Source organism: Falco cherrug, chromosome 6, assembly GCF_023634085.1.
Source record: "Falco cherrug isolate bFalChe1 chromosome 6, bFalChe1.pri, whole genome shotgun sequence".
Taxonomy (NCBI): Eukaryota; Metazoa; Chordata; class Aves; order Falconiformes; family Falconidae; genus Falco; species Falco cherrug.
Window position 1 is genome coordinate 73,090,086 of NC_073702.1, and position 24,505 is coordinate 73,114,590.

Below are 24,505 nucleotides of genomic sequence, written 5' to 3' on the forward strand. Positions count from 1 at the left end.
GTCCCACGCCAGCCCACGGCATTGTGCCAGCCGAAGCCCCACCACAGCTTAAAGAACAATGGGGATTTTTTTTTTTTTTTAATAATTCTTACTATTTGTGTGGGTTTGGCTTTGAGTCCCCCACCCCAGGCTGCATTGGAGACCCTCCACCAATGCAAGGCAGAGGGAGGAAATGCTAGTCCCCTGCCTGGATGAGCATTTTTGGGATGCACCAAGGTATGCAGTGGGGTGATGGTGTCAAGGATTGGGCTATACTGGGTGCTGCTGGGCTTGCTGGGCATGGGGTTGCTGGGGCAGTGCTAGGAGCTGCTGAGAGCAAAAGGTTCTACCCAGATATCCAGGTTCCCTCTCCAAACTTTGGTGCTCTGGGAGGTGGTGCAAGGCCAGGAGGGGTTTGGGGTGGGTGCCTGGATGGCTGGGAGCTCTCTGCCACTGGAAATGCAGAGGCAGGGGGTGAAGGATACTCCTCAGCCAGGGTGGGTTTCCTCCCTTGGGAAGAGCTCTGGCAGCCCTGGGATGCAGGATGTAGTGTTTGGAGGCTGACAGCAAACCACACCCAGAGCTGTGGAGACCTGTCAAGCCAGCTCGATGGTCTTCATTATAGAGCAAGGGGCTGAGCTCAGGTCCAAGATCAGTGGCCAGAAGGGGAACCTGCTTGCTAAAATTAAAATTAAAGCCTCAGTGGGGGAAGAAGCAGTTTTAAGGTCTGTATTTAGGAAAGGAAAGCGGATGCTGTTAGCAGCCAGTCTTCTGACCAAAGGCAAACACGAGACAGGCAAAGCCATGATGCATCATGACCTATCTAAAAAGCCCAGAGCCAACCCAATGCCCACAGCTTCTGGGAGTATTTGCTGTCCTTCCTGAGTGAGGTGCCTCCTTCTCCAGCCCCGAGCAGCTAACTTCCTTCTCCAACCATGGAGAAAACCGTGGGGCCAAAAAGGGGCTGATGCAATGGACCTTTTGGCATTTGAGGTAGGGCTTTCACCTCCAAGCACCAAGGAATGGGGGATGTCCAAGCACTCCTTGGGAGGAGGTGGGGTTGCACCTCTCAGGAGGGTCCCACCTCCATGGGGTGGTTGCTCATGCCCCATTCCTCTCCATCCCTTCCAGTCTCCAGACCGCAGACTTCCCCTGAGGACCTGAAGGCGCTGATGGGGAACGTCAACCACCTCAACGAGAGCTTTCGGGACATGCAGCTGAAGCTGCTGCACCTACCTCTGAAGGGGGACATGCTGGATCACATCTGGAGGCTGCAGGACCTCCTGCAGAACCACTCGGACTCCTTGTTCCTCATGACGGGGTCACTGCAGAAGCTGGAAGGGCTTCTCTGGAGCCTGCAGACCCAGGCCAGCCAAACTGACAAGGCAGTGTCCAGCCTCTGGGACAGCCTGACACAGCAGAGCGACACGGCTCAGCAGGAGATATACAAGCTCTCCGTGGAAGGCAACAGCAGCCGGCTGCTGCTGCAGCACCACGACCACCTCCTGAGCCACCTGGGCAGCAGGGTGGAGAGTCTGAGTGACCAGGTGACAACCATCAGTGGGGCTGTGGACACCATGAATAGGACCTTCTCCTACGACGTGAATATCCACCATACTCGCATCCAGGATCTGCAGGTGCTGATCAGCAATGCCACTGAAGATGCTCGGCAGATGCGCCTCATCCACATAGCCATGGAGGAGCAGCTGAAGCATGAGCTGGCCATCCTCAACAACGTGACAGAGGACCTGCGGCTGAAGGACTGGGAGCACTCCATTGCGCTGAAGAACATCTCTGTGATACAGGGTAAGCTGAGCGTCCCTTTTAAGTAGCTCCCTCGCTGGTGCATGAAGCTGTTGTGGGGAAGGGGGTGTCCTCAGTGCTTTGGGTGGTGGTGGGAATGGTTCCTGTGGGGTTGCCTCGGGTACTCTTTGGTGTATTGGTACTCTTTGGTGTATCAAATCCACCAGGCACCACTGTTTAGGTGTCTGTGGTGTTCAGATATCTCCATCACCTTGGACTCTGGGACCCTCCAAATGCTCCTCCATCCATTTTAGGAAGAAAGCTCCTAAGGTTCCCTCAAAGATGTCAGGGAAAAAAATCCTCTTTACTCCATTTTCCCCTTCCCGTCTTCTCCTCCTTTAACACACTCAGCCCCTCCCAAATCACAGAATCATAAAATCACAGAATGGTTTGGGTGGGAAGGGACCTTCAAAGGCCATCTAATCCAACCCCCTGCCATGGGCAGGGACACCTTCCCCTAGATCAGATTGCTCAGAGCCCCATCCAGCCTGGCCTTGAACACTGCCAGGGCTGGGGCATCTCCCACCTCTTTGCTAACTCTTGACCATTGACTCTAGTTTTACTGATCCCCTTTTTTTGGTATTTATATAGTTGCCTTGGTAATTCTCCTTCTCAGTCTGCTAAGCATCTCCCTTCTTCTTAATTACCTGCAAGGTCCAGCCATTTGTCACATGGTTACCTCATGGGCGTAGCTGTATGGACAGGGTTAACCATCTGCTTGGACATTTCTTCCTCTCGGATGTCAGGGATTTCCAGCTGTTTCATATCTTACTGTCTTGCTGCTGTGGGATCACACATTTCTCTGCATCCCACAGCACGACGTCTCCTAGGACAGCCCAGCTCCAAGGGGACCAGCTCAGGTGGAGATGCCTGCACTGGAGAAACCCATGGCTGCTGTGGTGGACCCCAATCCAGTTGCCTGATGTGACTGGGGAGCAGCAAGAGGAGGGTCCCCCTGTGCTGCACCAAGGGAGAAGTAGCTTTTGCTTCAAAGATCTCTAGAGGCTAAAGTAGGAGAGGGAGAGGAGGGAGCTACGCTCCTTGGGAGCAGCTTGGCTTTGTGGGATGTTGGGGATGGGAAAGGGTCAGGCTCTTCAGGAACAGGAGCAGCCAAACAGGACTGTGATGGGAGCCAGCAAAGTCATGGACATCTTCATGGATTATGGCAGGAGCACAGGGGCACCCGATGAAATGGTGGGCAGCAAGCCCAGGAGAGGCTCAGCCCTTTCTTGCATGCCACCTTTTCACCCAGCTGGAGCTTCTTGCTGCAGGACTTTGTGGAGGTAGAAACCTAAGCGGGTCCCAAAGGAGCTGGACAAATTCACGCAGGGTACATTCATGGCTGTTAAATGCCATGACCTGATCATAGTACTGGTGAATGAACTGGCCATGGGAGGGTGTAAAACCATGAAGGAACACAGAAGAGCCCCATGGAAGCCCTTGGGGGCAGAGCAAGATGTTGTGGGGCAGTTGTTTGTCCCACTTCTAGGCTGTTGGCTTGCACCTGTAGAGATGCAATGGGCTGTTGCTCATTTCTGGTGCTTCCAGCTGAAATACCAGATGGGGAAGGAAGGGGCTGACGCCAAGGCACTTGTTCTCTCTGGCTGTCTGCTGAGCCAAGAAGGGACAGATGTGGTTTGAACAACAACTGCATCTCCTCATCCAGGCCAGCCACCACCCTTGGGTACCAGCAGCTCACTGGGGTCATTTCCCTGGTCCTTGGGGGACATTGGCTCCCAATGGCTGGGTCAGGGCTGCTGGGACCACATTGCACCCACTGCTTTGAGGTTTTCATAGCTGCCCGCCCACCCCCAGTGCCCTCTCTTTCCCCCACTCCTGTGGGGAGGATATTACAGTCTCTTGGATGAAGCCACCAAGGAACAGAACCACCACAGAGCCCGACACCCGTGCACCATGTTACTCCAATTAATATAAGCAGAAAGCAAAGCAACCCCCCTCCCAATGGGCCAGCACCTGATTTATCATCTGCTGCCCTGACACATTCCTGGCATCCCTGACTTCCCCTCTCCCCATCCCTCCTCCTTCCCTGCTTTCTGTTGGCAGTGATGGGACATGGGTAATGTTAGGATCCTTGTGCCCAGCTGGCTTTACCCCGGCTTCAAATGTCCTTGGATGGATCCACCTTGCTCCCGGCTGGATTTGCGCCAACAGAGCCAGTCCTGGGAGGTGTGGGGCTGCCTGCTTGGGGGTGCATTTTCCTTCCCCCAAGACCTCAGCTACCCTGGGTTCTCGCTTTTGAGGCTGTTTGCTGGTGATGGCAGCTTGGGGAGGTCCCCGGGCTTGTCTCCAGAAGCTGATCATGCCAAGGACCTCGCATGTCTTAGGGAGGGCTTGGCCCTGCAGCGCAGAGCGGCTCTGGGTCTTAAATAACAGTGTCACCAGGAGGGAGGATGCCTGGGATCCACCGCCTGCCTGGATCTGCTTGCATAACTCACTGGGTGGGATGTGCTGGCTTGCAGCAGGTCTGGCAGGGTGATTGCAACGGTCCCATCTGGCCAGTAGATGTGTGCACGTCATGGAAGTCCTCATCCTGATGGTTTTGGAGGGCTTTTCTCCTCTGCTGATGCAGCAAGCAGCCCAGCCCTGTGCAGGCAGGAGGGTGAAGCATGGGTGCATCTGGGCTGGGGTTTTCTTTCCTGAGCACAAACCTCAAACACTGCGGGGTGGGGACCAGCTTGGCATGGTGTCTGCAGTGCTGCTCAGCCTCTCCCAGCTGCCCCTCCCAGTGCTTCTCCATCCTCCACCTCAGCTGCTCCCTGTGTCACAACCCACCAGCTCTCCCTGGGGATGGGACCATCTCTGCTCATGGATTTGACTGGATGTAGCCAAGAGGAAGGGTTCTGGTGGCTGATGGGCCACAGGGCTCACTACTGTGAGCTCTGAAGGACGAATGCCAAAACCTAGAAGCCTGCAAACAGGATTGGCCTGACAATCTGCCTATCCCCAAGCACCATTTCTAACCCCAGGCATTAGGGAAAGGGAATAAGGGCCAACATATCCCATGCCAGGCTGTGTTCTCCCAGCCTCCAACTCTTACAAAGCAGATGAGATTGTCTGTTGCCCGTGGTCATTCTCCATGAAACTTAGTTCCCTTATTAGCCTGTCCATGCCCTTGACCTCCTCAGTGTCCCATGGGATGGTTTTCTGAGATGGTAGAAGAAGTAAGATGAGGTGAGGTGAGATGAGATGGTGGCAGAGGACTGGGGGGCTGCACTGTACCAGCTGATTTTAAGCTGGAAGGGCAGCTCCAACACCCATCCTACCGAGAGGTGCCCCAAGCAGGCAGCTCCCACATCCCTTCCAGGGTTAATAGAATTGAGGTGGAGTCCTAGTGTGGGTTATTTCCCAGTGTGCTCATAAAACCAGAACAGATGGCAGTTGTCGGAGCTGCCCCCGCACAGGGGACCTCAGCTGAGCCATGCTGAAGCCAGTGTGGGGGAAGCAAGGCATTTCATGTCAGCAGGCGTTGTGCTCCAGTGCCATTGGTGTGGGACATCTTTGCAGAGGATGCTTGGGGCAAAGTCAGGGTGATGAAATGGAGACCTTTCCTCAGTGGCTCCTACCGCAGATGTTTCTAGGGTTTCTTTTACTTTTGCTTGCAGTGGGTAAGCATCTGTTTTGTTTATGCAAATGGCTTTCAGCAGCCCAACCTTTGCTGTGTTGGGGTGCAACAGAGTAGGGAAGAGCTTGATCTGAACCCAGGAGCATGACCTAGGGGCATGTATAGTTTTTACTGCTTGTGCTGGTGTGCCTGGGACCTTCAGGCAGGAGATACCACAGCACCCCAGGGAGGTGGGGCTGGGCAGGGACCCCTGGAGCCCACCCAGCCCACCCTGCTCAAGCAGGCTCTCCTACAGCAGCTGCACAGGACCGTGTCCAGGTGGGCTCTGGACGTCCCCAGAGGAGGAGACTGCACAGCCTCTCTGGGCAGCCTGTCCCCGTGCTCCGGCACCCTCAAGGGAAAGAAGTTTTTCCTGCTCTCCCCACGGAGCTCCCTGTGCTGCAATTTGTGCCCGTTGCCCCTTGTCCTGTCGCTGGGCACCGGTGACAAGAGCCCGGCCCCCTGACACTGGCCCTTAAGGTACCTGTGTGCATCGCTAAGGTCCCCTCTCAATCTTCTTTTCCCTTTCTACCTTCTCCGTAGTGGGAGGGGTCCCTGCCTGTGTCGGGGGGTGGGAACTGGATGACCTTTAGAGTTATCATTCAACCTAAACCTTCCCCCAGCCCAGGCTGCCCCCAGCCCCGTCCAGCCTGGCCTTGAGCACTGCCAGGGATGGGGCACCCACAGCTGCTCTGGGTAGCCTGGGCCAGCGCCTCGCCGCTCTCACAGGGAAGAATTTCTGCCTCATCTCTCATCTCCATCTCCCCTCTCTCATGTAAAGCCATTCCCCCGTGTCCCATCACCACCTGCCCTTGCCCAAAGCCCCTCCCCAGCTTTCTTGCCGGCCCCTTTAGGCACTGGCAGGTGCTCTAAGGTCTCCCCGCAGCCTTCTCCTCCCCAGGCTGAGCCACCCCAGCTCTCCTAGCCTGTCCCCACAGCAGAGCTGCTCCAGCCTCTGAGCATCTCCCTGGCCTGCTCTGGCCCCGCTCCAGCAGCTCCGTGTCTCTCCTGTGCTGGGGACCCCAGAGCGGGACGCAGCGCTGCAGGGGGGTCTCACCAGAGCAGAGCAGGGGGGCAGAGCCCCCTCACTGACCTGCTGGCCGCGCTGCTCTGGCTGCAGCCCAAGGTACAGTTGGCTTTCTGGGCTGCAAATGCACATTGCCGAGTCATGTTGATTTAATAGCTGTTGTGTAACACCCTTCTTTAATGCTATGGGAACTAAAGTATTTCACCATCCACCCCAGCACCTTCATACAGTGTGTACCTTGCCTGGCTCCTGCCCTGTGTACCCCTGTGGAACAGCTCTTTAACATTTCTGGACCTTCTCCATCATGGAGAATCCTGCCTCTCCTATCCAGGGCCAGCCAATGTCCCTGCTGCATGTGGTTCCTCTTGTTCCCAGCAGCTACGCCTCCTCATTGTACTCAGCTCTCCCGGGTGTCCATTGTTCTTTGTGTCCTTTTGATTTGCCAACTGACAACAGGAGACATGTCCCCAGGGTCTATCCCTATGTCCTCTCAGTGCCCAGACATGTGCACCACCTGGGGAAGAGGATACCCAGGGCTAGCTAAGGCAATATTTCCCTGTAGTCTTCTCCCAGCCCCTGACCATCTCCAGCTCAGGATGTTTCCTGAGCTTGCTGCAGTTCATCTGCTCAGGAACCCACTAATTTCTGCATAATATTTGCAGATCGTAATTACCCACCCATTAGGACTGCTAAACATCCCCCCGTTCCTCTCCGGATCCTTTGGCATTACCATGTTGCCTGTAGCCCTGGCTGGTTGTTAGCTTTCCGCACAACTGTGAGATTATGGCTTTTGGGGTTTCTAGGAAAACAGTGTTTAGCATTTTCCAATTATCACCCTGGCTTGGTAAGACAAAGACCAAATGACCCCTCCAGGCCTCTTTCTGCCCTATTTTCTATCGTCCCATGAGTCTTTTCTTCTTTTCTGTTCAAATTCTTTCTTCCAATTGTTTTAGCTCGTAATTGTTTTCAGATTTGCAGACTTGGCCCTTTGCAGGCTGAGGAACATAACTCTGTTACTGGGTTGGACTTTCTGCTCACTCACAAGAGTTCGCACCAAAAAGCAATCACCAATGGCCAGTTCCTGATGAGATCAGTGATGCAAATCATCTCCTAAAGGTTCATCTCAACATTTCCAAAGTGCATTTCTTTTTTTTATTATTATTATTTTCTCTTAACATTATTTCATGGGAGATGTCACAACTTTCGGTCAAAAGGAAATTCCAGGAGACTGGAATTTCCCATAGAGTCATGCTCAAGGTGGAACCACAGGAGTTGCAAGGTGAAATTTTCTGGCACATGGGGCAGGTTCATGGAGTCATGTTTGGCCTTTAAAATCCATAGATCATGGAAGAAGGCTGCTGGCAAGCTGCCTCACTGTCACTTTGCTCCTGTCTGCAGGGGTCTGTGTTTATTAGAGGTCCCTGGATACCTGATAAATGATAACAACCAGTGAAGGGTGGGTGGGTGGATGCACTCATATATCTGCTGCACAGCTGCAAAACTGGGGTGCAATGGCTGCACTCCAATATACCTGTTGTTTTTCAGGGCCACCAGGACCTAAAGGAGACCAAGGCAATGAAGGGATAGAGGGTGAACCTGGTCTTCCTGGCCTGCCTGGGCTGCGAGGTAAGGAACAACACATCCAGGATGCCCATAACCCTGCAAGCCTTCACCCAAAATCCACAGAATCAATGGGATGCCTCCTGGTGACTTCCCAACCTATCTCTTGGGACCTTGCTGGCTATGCACAGGTCTTGAAGAACAACGGGGTTAATCTGCTGCCCCATCTCCTGCCAGACTGCCAGTCTTGAGTGGCAAAAAGTCTCTTTCATCTCCCAGCTGGCCCCAGGACAGCGAGAGCTGAGAGCCGCAAGGGTCCATCACCTGTAGGCTGATGCCCCCAGGCTCCTTTGACACAGCCACCCAGCCTAGGTTCCTGCAGAACCTGGCCACCACCCTGTGGTCTCTAAAACCAAGCCCTTACAAGGCACCAGGGCTGGCCCTACGGCCTGCACCCCCCTGGCAGCACATGGGGACCCAGCATGGGGTCCCTCCAGCCTGGCAGGAGTGACTCAGCCACCGGCTGCAGCTCTGAGGCTTTTCATAGGACACTTTTTTGAATGCAAAGAATGCCATTTTTCCCCCACTTCTTAATTCTAACTATTGTTTTTGAGAGAAATGCAATTAGAAAAAGAACAGAAGATGCCCCCCACTCCGAGAAACAGGACTCAGCTTCAGCCTTTCTAATTTTAAATCAAACCTTAGAAATACTGGTTTAGCATCCAGGAGCCAGTGATGGCACAGAGGTGATGGAGGATCCCCTTTGGTGAGGGCTTTCTGTCCCCAGGAGCCTCTTGCCAATTGATCCTGCCTGAGGCACGGATCTTCTCCATCCCAGAGGGTGTCCAGCCCTGGCTTCACTTTGACCACTGAAGACATGATCCACGTAGGACTATCGGTGTCAGAGCCAGATTCAGCACCTCAGCGCTGCGCATCTCAGCTGCTGGTACTGAGCTGGGCTGAAAACCTCACGTTTTGGTCCACCTTTTCTCCCTGCTCCCCGGTGGGCAGCAGGACCAGCCAAGCACGGCAGAGCCAGCCTGGAAACCGGATCGCTCTCCCAAAGCCCTTCTCAGCGCTGGCTGCCCGTGCTCGTTTCACCGACGGCTATATTTTTTTGCGTTGACAGATTCATGGCTGTTTTTCTTGGGTGTAACAAGCATCAGAAATACATTGTCTGGCTTCTTTCCTTTTTTTTTTTTTTCTCCTTCTTTTTTCTTCTTTTTTTTTTTTTATTTAAACAGAAAACAAAACAATCTCTGGAGGGTTCACCTTCAGGAAGAGTTGCTGAAAGGGCCACTATTTTTAAGTCTTTGTCTTGCTTTCTCTGGTGCTTTTCTGGATGTGGTCACAGCACCAGCCCTTTGGATGTAAGGTCAGATTCAGGTGCAGCCAGGCATTGTAAAGCATCCCTGGTAAATCCCCTTTTTCCCAGTGAATCTACTATCCTGCCTTTTCCCTAGCTCGTCTACCCAAATACAAAGCCAGGTCCTGACACTCTGCAGCATCCCACCTGGGAGGGAGGCAACGTGCTGCCTGGACATAGGAGGGAAAGCATTAATCCCCAGACCATGTCCACTAGAGCTGGTGCCCAAATTCCTCCTGGCAGCTTTTTTTTCCTCTTAAACCAGAGAAAAATATGACTAAGTTTGGAAAAGTCCAGCCCAGGAGGGGCAGATGGCGCAGTGCCAAGGGAACCCAGGGCTCCCGCCACACAGGCAGGGGAGACCAGCAGCATCGTGCCAGGCAAGGGGCTGAGCTGGGGTGCTGGAGGAGCTTCTCCCCAAGGAGCTTTGGATCTAATCCAAATTCAGGCTCAGGCTTAGGCTCAGGCTCTGCTGGGTTGATCTGGTGGGACCACCAACCCCAGAGCCCACTAGAGCCCACCAAGAGCACGGGGTCCCTCACTCAACCTGCCCTTGCTAGCCCACGTGGATGGAGCTCATCTCTGGGGCTTGGATTTGTCCCCTACAAAGGGAGCCCAAGCTCCCAGAGTAAAGCCCCCATTTCCCACCTCCTGGTGGTCAGGGTGCTCAAAGAAAGGGTTTTAGTCCAAACCCTTCTCCAATAAACAGCAAACTCACCTGGTCAGTGTGCATGGATGCAAGGGACCTGCCACTCATGCTGGGCACATCATGCCTCCTTGGAAGTCTCTGCTCCATGCTGGCTTTTTGCATTTCCTCCTTGATCTCCCAACTCTGGAGCCCAGTTACCTTAATCTGACCTTTAAGATGCTCAGAGCTGCATTAGCACCAGCCTGTCTATGGGTTAAATTGGTCCTGTATCCAGGGGCAGGGGCAGAAAGAGAGGATGAGGTGGACTTTCAGGTGTCTCCTGATAGTCCCAAAGTCCTGGCAAAGAATCAGAGACCAGCTGGCACATCTGCTGGCACGTCTGCTCTGTGTGTGTGTGTGTGTGCACGCGCGTGCACACATCTGGTTTGTGTAGGTCTCTGCTGCAACAGGGTCATTTTTGCATCTTTGTCCTCACCCCAGGGCTACCCGGGGAGAGAGGACCACCAGGACCACGTGGCTTGAAAGGTGACCAAGGAGACCTTGGCCCTCCGGGTCCAGTGGGGATGCGGGGATTCAAAGGTAAGGATCAGCCTCTGTGCATGCTCCCGGGTCGGTCGTGGGGTCTGGCTGGGCTTGCTGGGCAGCAAACTGGTTCTGGAGACCACTGGGACAAGGGACAGAGACACTGGTCATGGGTGTGAGAGTGGTGGGTCCTCTGGCTTGGGACCCACTTGGAGCTCCTGGGGGAAGAGGAAATCTTGCTGAGCTGGGCGCATGCACATAAGCAACCTCTGCACCGAGATCTTTCCACCAAGACACAGAGGTGGAGAGAGTCGGGCTTGAAGGGAGAGGGGCAAACCAGTTGGGTTTGTGATGCTTCTGCCATGTAGTGGGGCTCAGCACAGGCAGGCGGACAGTGCTGCCTGCACTAAGCCCTCCCCAGAGCCCTGTGGGGACCTGCTGGGCTGCCCTTACGTGCTTGACTCCAACAGGGTTTTAGGAATAGCCTTGTGTTTGTTTTCTGGTGACCTTTCCTGTCTCTCTGTGGTTTTGGAGCATCTCACCACACCCTGGCTAAGAGCAGGGAGAAGCTGTGGGTGTAGGAAGTGGCCATGCATCTATTTAGCAGGATGGATTTGTCCCAGGAGACCTTTTAAAAGAAGTTCCTCGCTGCAACCTAAAAAGGGATGGAGAATCCTAAAACATGCTCTTTCTGCCTCCAAATGCCTTGTGGGCAGGGGGAGGCAGGAAGAATCCACCCTAAGGCAGGTGCGCCACCCTGGGCAGAGCTGCCCTGCCTGCAGCCTGCCCTGGTCACCAGTGGCCAAAATGGTGTATTCCCCTCATCTCATGCTTATGGATGATGTTGACCTTGGATGTGGCCACGCTGGCCACCAGGACCTCAGGCCATGGCCACAGACCAGTGTCTGTGTCTGGAAAATGTCCGGAGCCCCTGCAGGCAGCACTCCAGGCAGCAGGTGTTGCTGTGCTTCTGGAGGTCCCATGTGTTATTCATCTTGCAAGCTCTCGCTTTCATGCACTGAGCTCCTTGTGTGAATTGCATGTGTGAAAGCTGAAGGAAAATGTCCTCTTTATATGTCTTTCTGTGCTCTGTCTGCAAACTTGGCATCACGCTGGTGAGCTGGCTAGAGCTGGTATCCAGTTTTCCTGTATGTTCTCCAAAGTGCTGGTTGTTGCCAGGGGCAGGGGTTGGCGTGAGACCTCCACATCATTTCTGGTGGCTCATCCTTCACATGTGGTAGCCACAGAAGTGGCCATCTTCTGTATCTTGCATGCCACCAGAAAGCCCCTTGCAGTCTAGGGGCAGGAGCACATCTTTTATCCCTTCTGCACTTTGTGGTGACTTTAGAAGGACCTTTCCTAGAAATATGCCATCCACCTCCCAGTGCCAGTGCCTCCCGGTGCAGCCCCAGCAAGCTTTAGGTCCAAGCAGAAAGAAGACGCAGGAGATGAGGTGTTGCCAGTGGCCACCTCCTGTAGTGAGGGAGCAGCGTGAAGTTCCCAGAGCTGCAGCTCAAGGCAAGAAGGTTGCCTGCAAGATTAGCACCCATCTGGTCCTCTTTCCCTTGAGCCATCACTTCTGTGATCACCCACCCTACTGACACAATGGCTCTGTTCAGCCCACCACTCTCCCAGTCACCCCAGTCCAGGTACGAGCTGACCACCTGGGTCCCCTTAGCTGCTGGAGATGGCTCTCCAGGCCACATGACTGGTTAGATGATATTTATGCAGGGCCGTGTAGTTTTGAAGGACATTGCTGGGTGCTATTTCCATCACCCCATCTAACTGGAAGCCCAGGGTTTCTGGGCTGATGTGGCTGGGGCAAGTCTCCACACTCCCACCAAAGCAGAGGCTGCCAGTGGGGCACAGAGCCCTATGTGCTGCAGGAACAGAGAAACCAGCGTTTCATGCTTGTTTTGGAGCACTGTCTCTTGGGTTTTTTGGAGATAACTCTGGCCTCCAGGATTGCAATGTCGTGTTGTGGGGGTGCGGGACTTGGAGCTGCAGGATGAAAACGCCTGGTCTGATGCTGCAGGAGGTCAAACTAGCCCCTGGATACTAACGCAAGGGAGACATCGGCGCCGAAATGTTCCTGGCAGCGCATCAAACGCCGAGGTCCGCCAACCAAAACCACAACATGTTTTGGGACCGCAGTTTCCTTTCCTTCCCTGGAGCAGAGGAAAGTGGGCTTTTCTCACTGGCCGGTGCCAAGCACTCATTAGACAAACAAATTATCCCAGGGAGCCTGGGCCGGTTGAATTGGGCTTCAGTAGAGGACCAAACCCTGATGCCAGGTTTGTTCTGCAAAACACATCCCTGGGGAATGTGTCCCTTCTGGAGGGAGGAGGTTGATGGACTCCTGCATCACATTTCCACCCCTAAGACAGATACGTTAATAGCTGCTGTGCTGGGTCAGTGCTGAGATGTGTTAACAAACCCCATGGTGGGCATCACAGCTCCACCAAGGAGCTCTCTGGAGACACAACCCTGAGGCTGAAGCCTTTCTCCAGTACTTACCAGCCCAGGAGGTGGTGGAGACCACCCCCAGCACAGCCCTGCCTTCAGGGGAAAGCTGTGGGCACACCACAGTAGCAGAACATCAACTTCCCCAAGCCTGGTGACCCTTCCACAAAGCTGGTCTGCATCTCAAGGCCCCTTCCCCAGGGAGATGAAGCACTTCTGCTCTTGGTTTTGGGAGATGATGGGTCAGGTGACATGCCGAAGCGTTGATGGACCTTTGCCATTTGGTGCATTGCTTCTAGCTATCATCCTTTCATTGGTATAGAGTAATCCCTGTACCTGAGGAGGCCTCTTGGCTTGAAGAAGATTAAGCTGTCTCCAGGGCTCCACCGGCTGTGGCCTTGATGCACCCTCTTCCTCATGCATTTCTCAGAGGCATCCTTGGTTTGGGGTAAGAATGACTCTGCAGTGGCCAAGCCATCAGGTGTTCTCTCTGGAGGGATGAACCACCTCTAGGTCCCACCAGAGCCCAGCATCCGCACAGGGGTCCTGCCCTCCACCTCCTCTTACTGGCCTATGTGGATGGAGGTCATCTCCAGGGCTTGGATGTGTCCCCTACGAAGGAAGCCCCAAACTACAGCCCCTGTTTCCCACCTCCTGGAGGTCAGGGGTGCTCAGATAAGAGGGTTTCATCCAACCCCTTCTCCATTAAATAACAAACCACACTGGCAGAAAGCACTGAATTTCTATGGTTTATGGGATTCTCTGAAATTTATAGGAAACAGACAGAGCCAGGCAATGGTCCAAAACCGGGCTTTAAGTAAAGGCCTGTTTTTCTGCAGCACTAGTCTTACACTTCTATAATGACTTTCTTCTGAGCACAAGAGAGCTATTGGTTCCCTGGGAAATGCAGCCTGTCCTGGGGTGGGGAGCATCTGAGCCTCCTCACCGAAAATCCCAGGTCAAACCGTCTCACAGTGATGGTCTGACCTGGTCAAGGGACAGCTTGTCCTCTCCGCAGCAGAGTCCTGAGTATTTTCCCTTGTTGATATTTTCCTATCCTTGATGCATTTTCCCTCAAAATTACCCCAGTGGAGTATTATTTTCCTCATTTCCAAATGAGGAAAATTATTCTGGAAAGTGAGTATACATCAGTCATCTTCACTCTTCTGTGGAGAACATCATGCAGGGAACACTTTCAGGAGGAAACAGCAGTAAATGAGCCATGGTAAGGATGGCTAATTTATAGATAAATTCAGGGCAATAAGAGAAGTCCCCTTCCTAAATACCATGTGTAAGCAAGGAGGAGGTTTTCTGGCATGTTGCTGAAGGCAGAACATCTTTCTGCCTGTGAAGATGGGGATTTGGCAGCTTCTCCTGGGGACTCCTGCGAGACCATGGTGGTCCACCTCACCCTGCACACCCAGGAGCTCTTTCCACCCTCCTCTGGTGACATCCTTTCCCATGAGCTATGCAGGTCTTGTGCCCCGCCTCTCTCAGAAGCACTGATTTTTGGAACAGAGGTGATGCCCAGGAGCAGGACGTTGGTGGGGTCCAAGCTTCTGCCATGGGAAGAGCTGAGGGTCACTTGTCACAGTGTCTGTGCCAGAATTGTGTGCACAGTCCAGAAGAACAGCTGGAACTGCACCAATTCACCTCCTGTGGGAAATGGCCGAGCAAAACCTTGACACTTGTTGAGTGAAGGCACTGGATAGGACCTCCTGGTAGGACCAGCAGTGATGCCAATGAGGGGCTCTCCTGAACTGATGGGCTCTGTCCCAGCCCCAAGGCTCTCTCCATTCCAGCTCGCAGGGATGCCCCCAGCTGGGGATGCTCTCCAGCCCTGATACCTCAGGAAGCTGGGCTTGACCTCAGGGTGAAGTCAGCAAGTTCTGCCACCAAAGGGGCTGTCCTCTGCTCATCAAAGAGCTTCTATGGAGAAAAGAGAGACAGGAAGGGGGGGGAAAGAGAAAAGAAGGAGAAAAGCCTTCCAGGAGAGCAAGGAAATAAAGGGACTTGGAGGACTGCATGGGAGAAGCCAAGGCGGATAGGGAAGCACAAGGCACAGGGGATGGGATGTGTTTTAAAGCACCCTCGTGAATCTGTTGGCATCGTCCATAAAGTGCTTCTTTCTTTTCAAGGGTCTTTCGTCTGCCAGATGTATATGAAACTAAAAAAAACCCAAAAACAAAACAAAAAAAAGAGCAAAAAACCAACTCAGCTTAAACCTAGCGCAGCAGTGCAGGTCAGGGATGGGAAGTGGAAGCACACCCAGAACAGTGTGCCTTGGGTTAGACCCACTGACCCACCCCAAACCAGCATCAGCTCCCATGATGGGCTGTTCCCAGTGACGTCTGGGAGAGGTCCAGCTGCCCTGCAGAGAGCACGGTGGTGTGCATGGTGTCACCGTCCCAGGCCATAGGTGATCTCAGGATTGCTCCTGGGGCTGCCCTCACTGCCTCCTCCAGCATCTCCCATTGCACTGGCTCCTCCTTTCCCATTCATAACCAGTTCCTGCTCCTCAAGAGCCCCTGGACCCATTTTTAACTGCTCAGCATCCTTAAGCTGAGCCTATCTACTGCTTTTTGGAGACCTTGGTGCACTCCATTGGCTAATGACACCCGTATCAGGGCTCCCAGGAGAGCAGCATCTGGCCCTGAAGATGTGCTGGGTGTCTTGCTCTGCCTTGTGCCAGGAGCCCTTGTTTTTCCCCGCAACATTCCCGGCTGCTGGAGACATCTCACCATGGGCTCCACTGCCTTTTGCCAGCCCTGCCGCTTTGTAGAAACAGATCTGGAGACATCTTACCATGGGTTCTGCTGCCTTCTGCCAGCCCTGCCACTTTGTAGAAACAGATCACAGAATTGTTTGGGTGGGAAGGGACCTTAAAGACCATCTAGTCCCACCCCCCACCATGGGCAGGGACCCCTCCCCCCAGCCCAGGCTGCCCCCAGCCCCGTCCAGCCTGGCCTTGAGCACTGCCAGGGATGGGGCACCCACAGCTGCTCTGGGCAGCCTGTTCCTCTTGCAGCGGTGCAGTATGGTTTCAATTTGTGCCAAGTTTTTTTGCCTTAGTCTTTTTCTGAATGGTTTCTAACCATTTGTGACAGTTGTCTCCCATCATTAAGAGTGTTTCCTTCTCCTGCAGCATCTGTGAAGTCCCCAGCTTGTCCTGGTTGCTGTCACCTCCTGTGACCAGCAAGACACAGCAGTTATTCACTCCAGGAGTTTCAGCCCACAGCATTCCTGACCAGTGCAGCTGATACATTCCTGTCCCTTGAGCTCCACCTTTCCACCTTCACCTCTGTCCATCATTCCTATAGGATGCCCTATAGGATGCAGCCCAGACCCTGCAGGGAAAGTGCTTCTGCTCTAGAAGAGCTGGATTTTTGAGGACAAACACATCAGAATCGTAACTGTTGCTTTCCAACCCCCTTTTCTTGGGGCTGGGGAGGGAAGGTGGTGGAGAGCATGGGCTGCTCCAGTGTCCCAGTACCATCACGTGCTGGCGAGCAGCATCTCTGGCCTCTCTCCCGCTGCTCAGGGGGCTGCTGTCATCTGGTTCCCATCAGCGGGCAGGCTGCAGGCAGCTTTCCTCCATCTGACACAGCTGCGGCTGCCCAGGGGAGCAATCTCGCCTTCCCAGAGCCTCCAAGTTAAAGGGCAAGAATTTCCTGCGCGGTCTCTCTTTTTTTTTTTTTTTTTAATATTTTATTTTATAAGAAATTTCTGAGCGTGTGTGTGTATGTGTGTTGTTTGTTGTTCTTACACGGAGACAAAAGAGAAGGATACGTTGAAGCGGGGCTGTGCTGCAGGGCTGGGACTCGCCTGGAGCATCATTGGCAGGAGCAGCCCGGAGCCTTCCCTGGCCCCTTCCCTCTGCAGCCTTGGGGCAAAGCCAGGACCAGCAAAGCCAAGCCCATGGTCCCACTCAGGACAATGGTTTTCAGTGGTGCTCACCACGGGAAAACACAGCTGCTGCCTGCCAGGAGCAGGGCCAGGGGTTAAGGGAGGTGGTGGGATGCAGGCAGAGGCAGCCCGTGCTTGCGAGATACAGGGAAAGCCAAGCCATGACACAGATAATTATTGAGCTTATTATTTTTATATGGAAATAGGCGTGGTTTTGAAGGCAGCCTGTTTATCCAGCTGGTCTGAACCCCCGGCATCATTGCTTCTCGGTGGGTCAGGGTTTGGGTTCAGCAAATCCACTCGTGAGGAGGCACCAGCTGGCTGCAGGAAGGGTCGATGCTCCGTTGAGGCTGCAAGAAGCCACATCCCTGTCCCTGACCCCTGCCAAATGAAGCAGTTTTAGCCCCAAATAAGGGTTTTCGTCCCCAAATTCAGGGTTTGCTTTCTTCTATCCCTGCTCTGCTGCTGCCCTGCAGCCAGGGCTTTGGCTGTTCAGGGCAGGTGGGGTAGCAGAGTAGGTGGGATGGTTTGAGGGACCACCAGCCCTCCATCCTCCATCTGCTAAGGGACATGCACCCCAGGAGGATTTCTGGGGGGTTCTCCATCCTCCCATCCTTACCTTGCCCTGGGAGCAGGGACATATTGCACAGCCCCAAGCCCCCCACTGAGGGGTTACCCAGGGCAGGCCCCCCCTGGCAGATACAGAGGGAAAGAGCCACTTTGGGCATGAAATACAAACACATAGAGCCCAGGGAGCAGCTGGCCCCACATGGGATAAACCCTGCATGAAGCTGTGCTTTCCCAGGGCCGGGTTGGTTCTGCCTTTAAAAAGAAGCATCCCAGGAGAAGCCAAAGGAGCGAGAAGGTGGGTGCCATCGCCATGCAGCGTGGCTGGGGACTCAGCAGAGGGGCTGACAAATCTTTTGCTGTTTCAGTTTCCCCATACTGAGAAAGCCCTCCAAGAGCTAGACACACAGCTTTACTTAAGAGCAGGATATCCAGTAAAAATCTGATTTTAACAAGATTTATGCCCCGTGCTTGCTCTTTTCACAGGTGACCGAGGCCCGAAGGGTGAGAAAGGGGACCGAGGTGGCAGCAGCATGGGTAAGCTCTTGCTCCTGGTCATCTCGCTGGTGCTCCGCGCATGGTGTTGGTGGTGTTTGCAGGGTTAGGAGCCTGCAGGGGAAATGCATCTGCCAAGAGGGCAGCACAGCAGCAGTTGCTGCCAGGACAAGGCTGCTGAGTCCCATGCTTTTGTCCTGCCGGGGCAAGGAAGAGCCAAAGCTGGCGGGAAGGGTGGAGGGATGTCAGCATCATGCGAGGACTGAGAATGCTCGAGGAAAGTGGTTGTGATGTTAAGGCAGAGCCAAGCAGGGGGAAGCACTTTGCTTTGCAGCCCCAGGAGCCATCAGCGTGCTGAGATCCTGGGCCAGGCTGATGGGGCTGGACTGAGGATGCCCGAAGCTGGTTGGGAGATTTCACTGCCTGCTTTTTCCGGGGAACAAACAGGATCAAGCTCAGGGCTGAGCTCTCCCACCCTCACAGGTGTTTTGCTGGCAAACAGCATCATCCCTAACCCAGGGACATCCTAGAGCTGGCAGCAAGAGAAATGAAGGCCTGGAAGGACACATCTCCCATTCACTGCCCCAGGGCAGGATTGGCTCGAAGAAGCATTTTTCCAGGGCTTAGAGATGGAAATGCCTGTTTGAATGGAGGCACCTGGGCCACAATGTGCTGCCGACCTCCCATGCCCAGCAGCTCTGCCATTGCTTTGGGATTTCCTCTGGGGCCAAGACCAGCAAGTGCCCACTGATCCCCAGTGTTCGCTTTCTGGGCTGGCAAGCCAAGAAATGCCAGGGAATGAGCCTGGAGCCAGATCCTGCCCACCCTCTGCTGTGCTACAGCTATGCTGTGCAGGGAGCTTGTCCCTGAGACCCCTGGCGATGCTGAGGGTTTCCTCAAAGCTTTGGGCATCCCTCCTGCCACCCCAGGGACATCTCTCCTTCGGGACATCCCTCCTGCCTCCCTGAGGACATCTCTCCTGGCTCTCCAGGGACATTCCTCCATGGAGATATCTCCCCTGCCCCTCTAGAGCCATCCCTTCCTGAGGATATCCCTCCTGCCACCCTAGGAACATCCCTCCTTGGGGACATCCCTCTTGCCTTCCTGAGGATATCCCTCCTGCCTCAGGCACCCAAGCAGGAGCTCCAGGTCCCAGCTGCCAGCCACCATGACACCCAGTGGTGCCAAGCAAGAGCAAGGATGTGGCAGGGTTAGAAGGGAAGCAGCAGCAGAGGTAGCTGGGGAGCAAGGAGCATCATGGTGGGATGCACCAGCACCCCAGCAAAGACTGCGGGCCACAGTCCCCTCCAGCCACTGCTTGATGGGCAAGCGCAGCCAGTTTCCCTCTGCAAAGTACAAATGATGGAGTATATCACTATTTAATGTCCTGGTAGACACACCCCACCTCTACCTCCTGGTGACTTGATGTTTGCATCCATATTCCCAAACCAAAGGGGCCAGAGCAGAGCAGGGGCAGCGGGAGAGGATGGTGGGGAGCCCAGGGAACCAGGGGCAGATGGTGTCCATTACCAGGGAGGAGATGATATCTCAGCCCATCTGCAAAGAATCAGGCCCTTGTTTTCTCAGCCACCTGGAGTTATTTCTCCTCTTTAGCTTTTCCTTTCCTGTTTTGCTGGTTCTGGGGGCTGGGCCAGGGGGAGGTCAAGGGGTTTGGAAGTAATTGCTGAAGCAAAACAAATGCACATGCACAGGATGATGCTCTCAGGGTTTATTGGGTGTGTTGGAGAGGGAAGGGGCCATAGACCTGCTCCGACATGGCTGAGGCCAGGCCACTTTGCAGGCAGGAGGTTGATGCAGGCAGAGAGCACAGCTGGGATGCTCCTGTGCTGTTCTGGAGCTGCAGCCTAGGAGGGCCTGAACTAGAACAACCTTCTGCAGCCCAACAAGGTGGACAACCTGCTTGGGTCCTGGTGTGTCTCCTGATGGCTTCACCAGCTTGCTGGGGCCAGTACCTGGGCACAGCCTTGGCTCTGGCCACAGCTTCTGCAGTCCCCAGGGCTCATGGGCACTGAAACAGCCCTGGGCTGGGCTGGGCAGGGCTGTGGGGATGTTACAGGCAGCTGGCCCTGGTTTCGGAGGAGACTTCTGGGTTTTATTAGCTTTTATTAGCCTTCTAAGCAATGCTTATTAGAGGCTTAAGTGGAAGGGTAGTGGCCAGGACTTACATGGCTGAGTTCTGTGGCTTTATTAGCAGCCCTCACCCTGCTGATTAATGTGAATGTCTTGGTTGTGCCTGGATCCGTGCCCTGATTGTGCATCTCTGCCCCCTCTTGGGGAAGCAGTCATCATTTTCCAGCATACATGGGCTTTGAAGAGCATCCAGTGAAGAGCTGGGGTGAGAACAGGCTCACAGCTGGAGGAATGAGGGCTTTGGGACTGGCAACTGGCTTGGGTTGGAGATATGGAGCTGGTCCTGGACAGGATGAGCAACCGCCTGATGTTGGATATAGGGAACTGGTCCTGGACCATCGGTCACCTGCCTGTTCTCCAGGCACCAGGGAACGTGGGCAGCTCTGGAGGCAGAGCAGGATGGTTTTGTGGATGGAGGGGGTTATGCCTGCCGGTGGGCTCCATGCTCCATTTAGCTATTTCTTTCCCGTAGCCATCACAGACATGAGGTGACAGCACCCAGGGAAGGATCCCCTGCCCTGGGATGCTCCAGGGTGCAAGAGGGATGATGGTTCCAAAGCCCCAGTGTTGCATGGTGCTCGGAGATCAGGCAGGCAGGTGGACTCCCCAGGTGCTGGTGCCTAGGGTCACTAAACATGTGGAACTAGGAAGGTGATGCTGTGTGGCTTGCCACCCTGACTTGAGCAGTGGAGAAGTGCTGGACCCTGGGTTTCCCTGGCCAGGACCTTGCCTGGAGCAGGGAGGTTGGGCTGGCTCCCTAGCAGGGGACACTGGTGTTGGACCCAGCACAAGCTTGGTTTGGCAGGAGCAGCTCCCCTGGCAGCTCCAGGCAGCGTCCACAGCTCCAGCGCACATGTTTGCCTCAGAAGAGTCACTTCATCCAGCCCACTGATGACACCATCCCTGGGGTGAGCCAAGGCAGCTGCCTTGGTGAAGCTGCTCGAAGGCTGGGAGGAGACACCTCATCCCAGATAGCAGGGACTGGTTGAAGGAGACAGCCAGCAGCATCCCAAAGGAGCCCCTCTGCTGAGATGTGATGTCACCCCTCCAGGTCTGTAGCAGAGCTGTGGACAATAGCAGCGAGATGGTTCAGGGACAGCAGGAGATGTTTCCTGGCTCCTCGGTGAACCTGATGCTCTGCCCAGATCCTGTAAAACACGCTCGGGTTTTCCAGACTCGTTCTTGAGCTTGAACCTGAGCAGGTCCTGGAAGTGGGAGATGAGCTGGTGCCAAGGCCAAGCAAGGACTGTGCTTTCTGGAGGTCATTGGAGGAGGTGGCCCTGTTCCCGCTGGGAGCAAGCCAGGGAAAACCCAGAGTCTGAAACATGAAAAAAGCAACTTTTGTGCAGGCCCCAGCTGGTCAGCAGTGCCAAAACCCATTGCATCTCTGTGCAGCAGGTCCCAAACGCAGCTCTGGTCTCTAAATGTCCCATTAACTCTGCACCCCCCAGCCCCGAGAGACTGGGGCAGGCTGGGACCCTGCTTCATCCACCATGGCCAACTTGGTCACTAGCTTGGTTGGCCAGGGTGCCTAAAGAGACCTCAACTAAGCACGACTGCCCGCAATGTCCCACCACCATGGAGTTAGAGCAGATCTTGGACCGGTGTCAGATTTTACCCAGCTCTTTGCAACTCCCTCTGCAATGGTCACCTCTTGGTGAGGTGGAGGCCTTTTGGATTCATCACTTGAGAACCTGCCATGGTCCATGTACTGGCAAAATCACAGACAAGAAGGTTTTGTTCCCTTTTGCATTGCTGGGACTTTAGTGGCAGCTGTGGTGGTGGTGGGTTTGATGGTGTAGAAGCGGGGCGCAGCCCCTTGAGCCCCTCTCCACCAGTGACCAGAATGGGATGTAGAGAGATGAGCTGGAGCATCGATGGTCATCAAGGAGGAGATCTCGGCCTGCCTGGAAATGCTTCACACAGCAATCCAAACCCCATTTGTCTTTGCATTGGAGAAATAATGTCGTTGAGCATGGATGGGGTGGGGGGGAAGAACCAAACCCGAGCCTTGGCGTTCAGAAAATGTCTTTAAATCAAAAATCTCTGAGCAGCTGCAATACAACGTTGTTTGGGGGAGCCCAGCTCCACCCTCGGCGGCTGTCCCAGCCCATGGTGAGTCACAGAGCAAGCCCAGCTGCCTGACAGTGATTTTTCACTGTTCAACCCCTTTTTCATCCCAAATAACAGGGTTTGTGGTGTGTTTCTTTTGCTGGCTTTCCTTGGCTGCGGGTGGAGGAAGAGCCGTTGTGATTTGTTTTTGGAGCTGAGGTCCTCGGCCATTCCCCTGTCAGATAAACCACTGCCGCCCCGTGCCTCTCCCTGGCTGAAGGATGAAGGGTGACCATACCGGTCTTGCCTAGCAGGAGGGCGGTGATGGGAGGAAGAAGGCTGAGCAGCCAGCTGGGCATGGAGGGAGCAATGCCATGGTGGGAAGGAGGATAAGCCATGTCCTCTCATCCCAGTTTGGCATTTCAGACTGGTGTGAGCCCCCTCTCGCTTCAAGCATGAGGTCAGGGTCCAGCCAGGTAGTGTGGACTTGATCCGGGGTCCTGTCTCCAGGCTGGAAGAGCCTCCTCGTGACCTGCTGTCCCCTTTCATAGTCCCTTTTGGAAACTCTTTGTGCCCTGGTTTTGCTGCCATCTCGCTTCTTCCATCGGTTGCTCAGGTCTCTCTTCTCATCACAAGCTTGTGCTGTCTCTGGTCTCACCTTGATGGCTTCAGGACTGACCCTTGCTTAGCGTCTGCCCTCCCTGCAGCACTTTTAGGCTGCAAATGGGTTTCCCATCTTGGCATAACCATTGCAAGGCTTAGCCTCCTCCAACAAAACCCTGGATTTGATGGGACCCCTCCAGTACCATACCCAACAGTGGTGGGATGTCCTCAGGTCTCCTGAGGGTCCATCACCCAGTGCTTTCTGCAGCCGTGCATGCCAAAGGGAGGGCACAGAAGGTGGACCAAGGCAGATGAGGGGCAGCACTTGGAGATGCCACCACGCTGCCCCTCTGACCTCCCTCTCTTTTCCCACCAGCAGCTGCTGAGGAGGGGATGATTCGGCTGGTGAACGGCTCTGGCTCCCACGAGGGACGGGTGGAGGTCTTCTACGACCGGCGTTGGGGCACAGTGTGCGACGATGGCTGGGACAAGAAGGATGGAGATGTGGTGTGCCGGATGCTGGGCTTCCGAGGCGCTGAGGAGGTGTACCGCATGGCCCGGTTCGGCCAAGGTAAGACCTTTAGAATCAATCAATAGAATCAATCACAGCAGCATTTAGGTTGGAAAAGATCATCAAGTCCAACTGTTAACCCAGGGCTGCCAAGCCCACCACTAACCCATGGCCCTAAGCGCCATAATGACACCTTTTTTAAACACCTCCAGGGATGGCGATTCCACCACCTCCCTGGGTGGCCTGTGCCAGTGCTGGACAACCCTTTCAGTGAAGAATTTTTTCCTAGTATCCAATCTAAAACTTCCCTCGTGCAACTTGAGGCCATTTCCTCTTGTCCTTCCACCTCTCCTCCCACCTTGCCCAGTATAGGTACATGAGGCCAGCCCATAAATAAACAAGAGACCCCCCAAAAATGAGCCTGGAGGCACCCAGCAGGTCCCCACGAGCAGGACATGGGCTGTGGTGGCCCAAGAAGCTTCAGTCTGGTTGAGCAGTGGTTTATTCAGCACAGCCAGCCCCGGGTGTCTGCAAATATTTTGGCCTTGGCTTGTGGGACCATGTGCGAGCACATTGCTGGCATTGGCCCAGGTGGCTCCTTCCCCTGCTCTGGCTCCCTTGGTGCACACACCCTGCCACATGCTGACTCAGCGCCGGAGGACTGTCCCTGGGCTTGTTGTTTTTGAACAAATGTTTTGGGTTTTTCAGTTGGATATGACTTTTGAAACCTATTTTCTCTTTAGAATAACAAAAGAAAAAAAAAAGAAGAAAAAGCTTTTAAAAACATAGGGGAAATGTCAGGAACGCTTTGGTGGGTGGAAGGGTGGCTTTTGGCCCCAAACTGTTGGGTTGAGATGCTTGTGCCCAGGCCCACTCCCTTTCTACATAGGCTTTTTAACTCCTTGAGTTGCCTTCTCTCCAGCTGCTCAGGGCTGCCTGGGAGACCATGGATCCTGAAAGCAGGTAGCCACCATGGCCATCATCTAGCCGTGACCATGCTGGTTGACCAGACCTGCTCTGTGAGCGCAGCTAGGCTCCTCCAAAAGGTGGTGTCCTTCACACCAGCCTTGGGAGACCACAGAGGTTTTTTCACCACCACTGCCCTGGCTACCCACACCTGAGTTTCTTCCCCATCTCACACCATGGTCCTCTATCACCCCCCTAAGCTAGAACAGCCACTTGGGATCCTGACACACTCATCATGCAGAGCCTGTGTTGGGGCATGGCCT

General features: G+C 54.3%; 1 protein-coding gene across 2 annotated transcripts in view; it reads left to right on the top strand.

Annotated features, from left to right (window-relative positions):
* SCARA5 (scavenger receptor class A member 5) overlaps nt 1-24,505 on the top strand; it is a 42,542-nt gene that overhangs the window by 15,895 nt on the left and 2,142 nt on the right. The window contains exons 4-8 of one of the 2 annotated variants that reach the window (XM_005443530.3): nt 1,111-1,785; nt 7,977-8,057; nt 10,487-10,585; nt 17,951-18,001; nt 23,142-23,336. In XM_005443530.3, coding sequence (XP_005443587.1) covers nt 1,111-1,785; nt 7,977-8,057; nt 10,487-10,585; nt 17,951-18,001; nt 23,142-23,336 — 1,101 coding nt within the window. The remainder of the gene's footprint in view (nt 1-1,110; nt 1,786-7,976; nt 8,058-10,486; nt 10,586-17,950; nt 18,002-23,141; nt 23,337-24,505) is intronic. The other variant, XM_027811557.2, reaches the window with a different exon arrangement.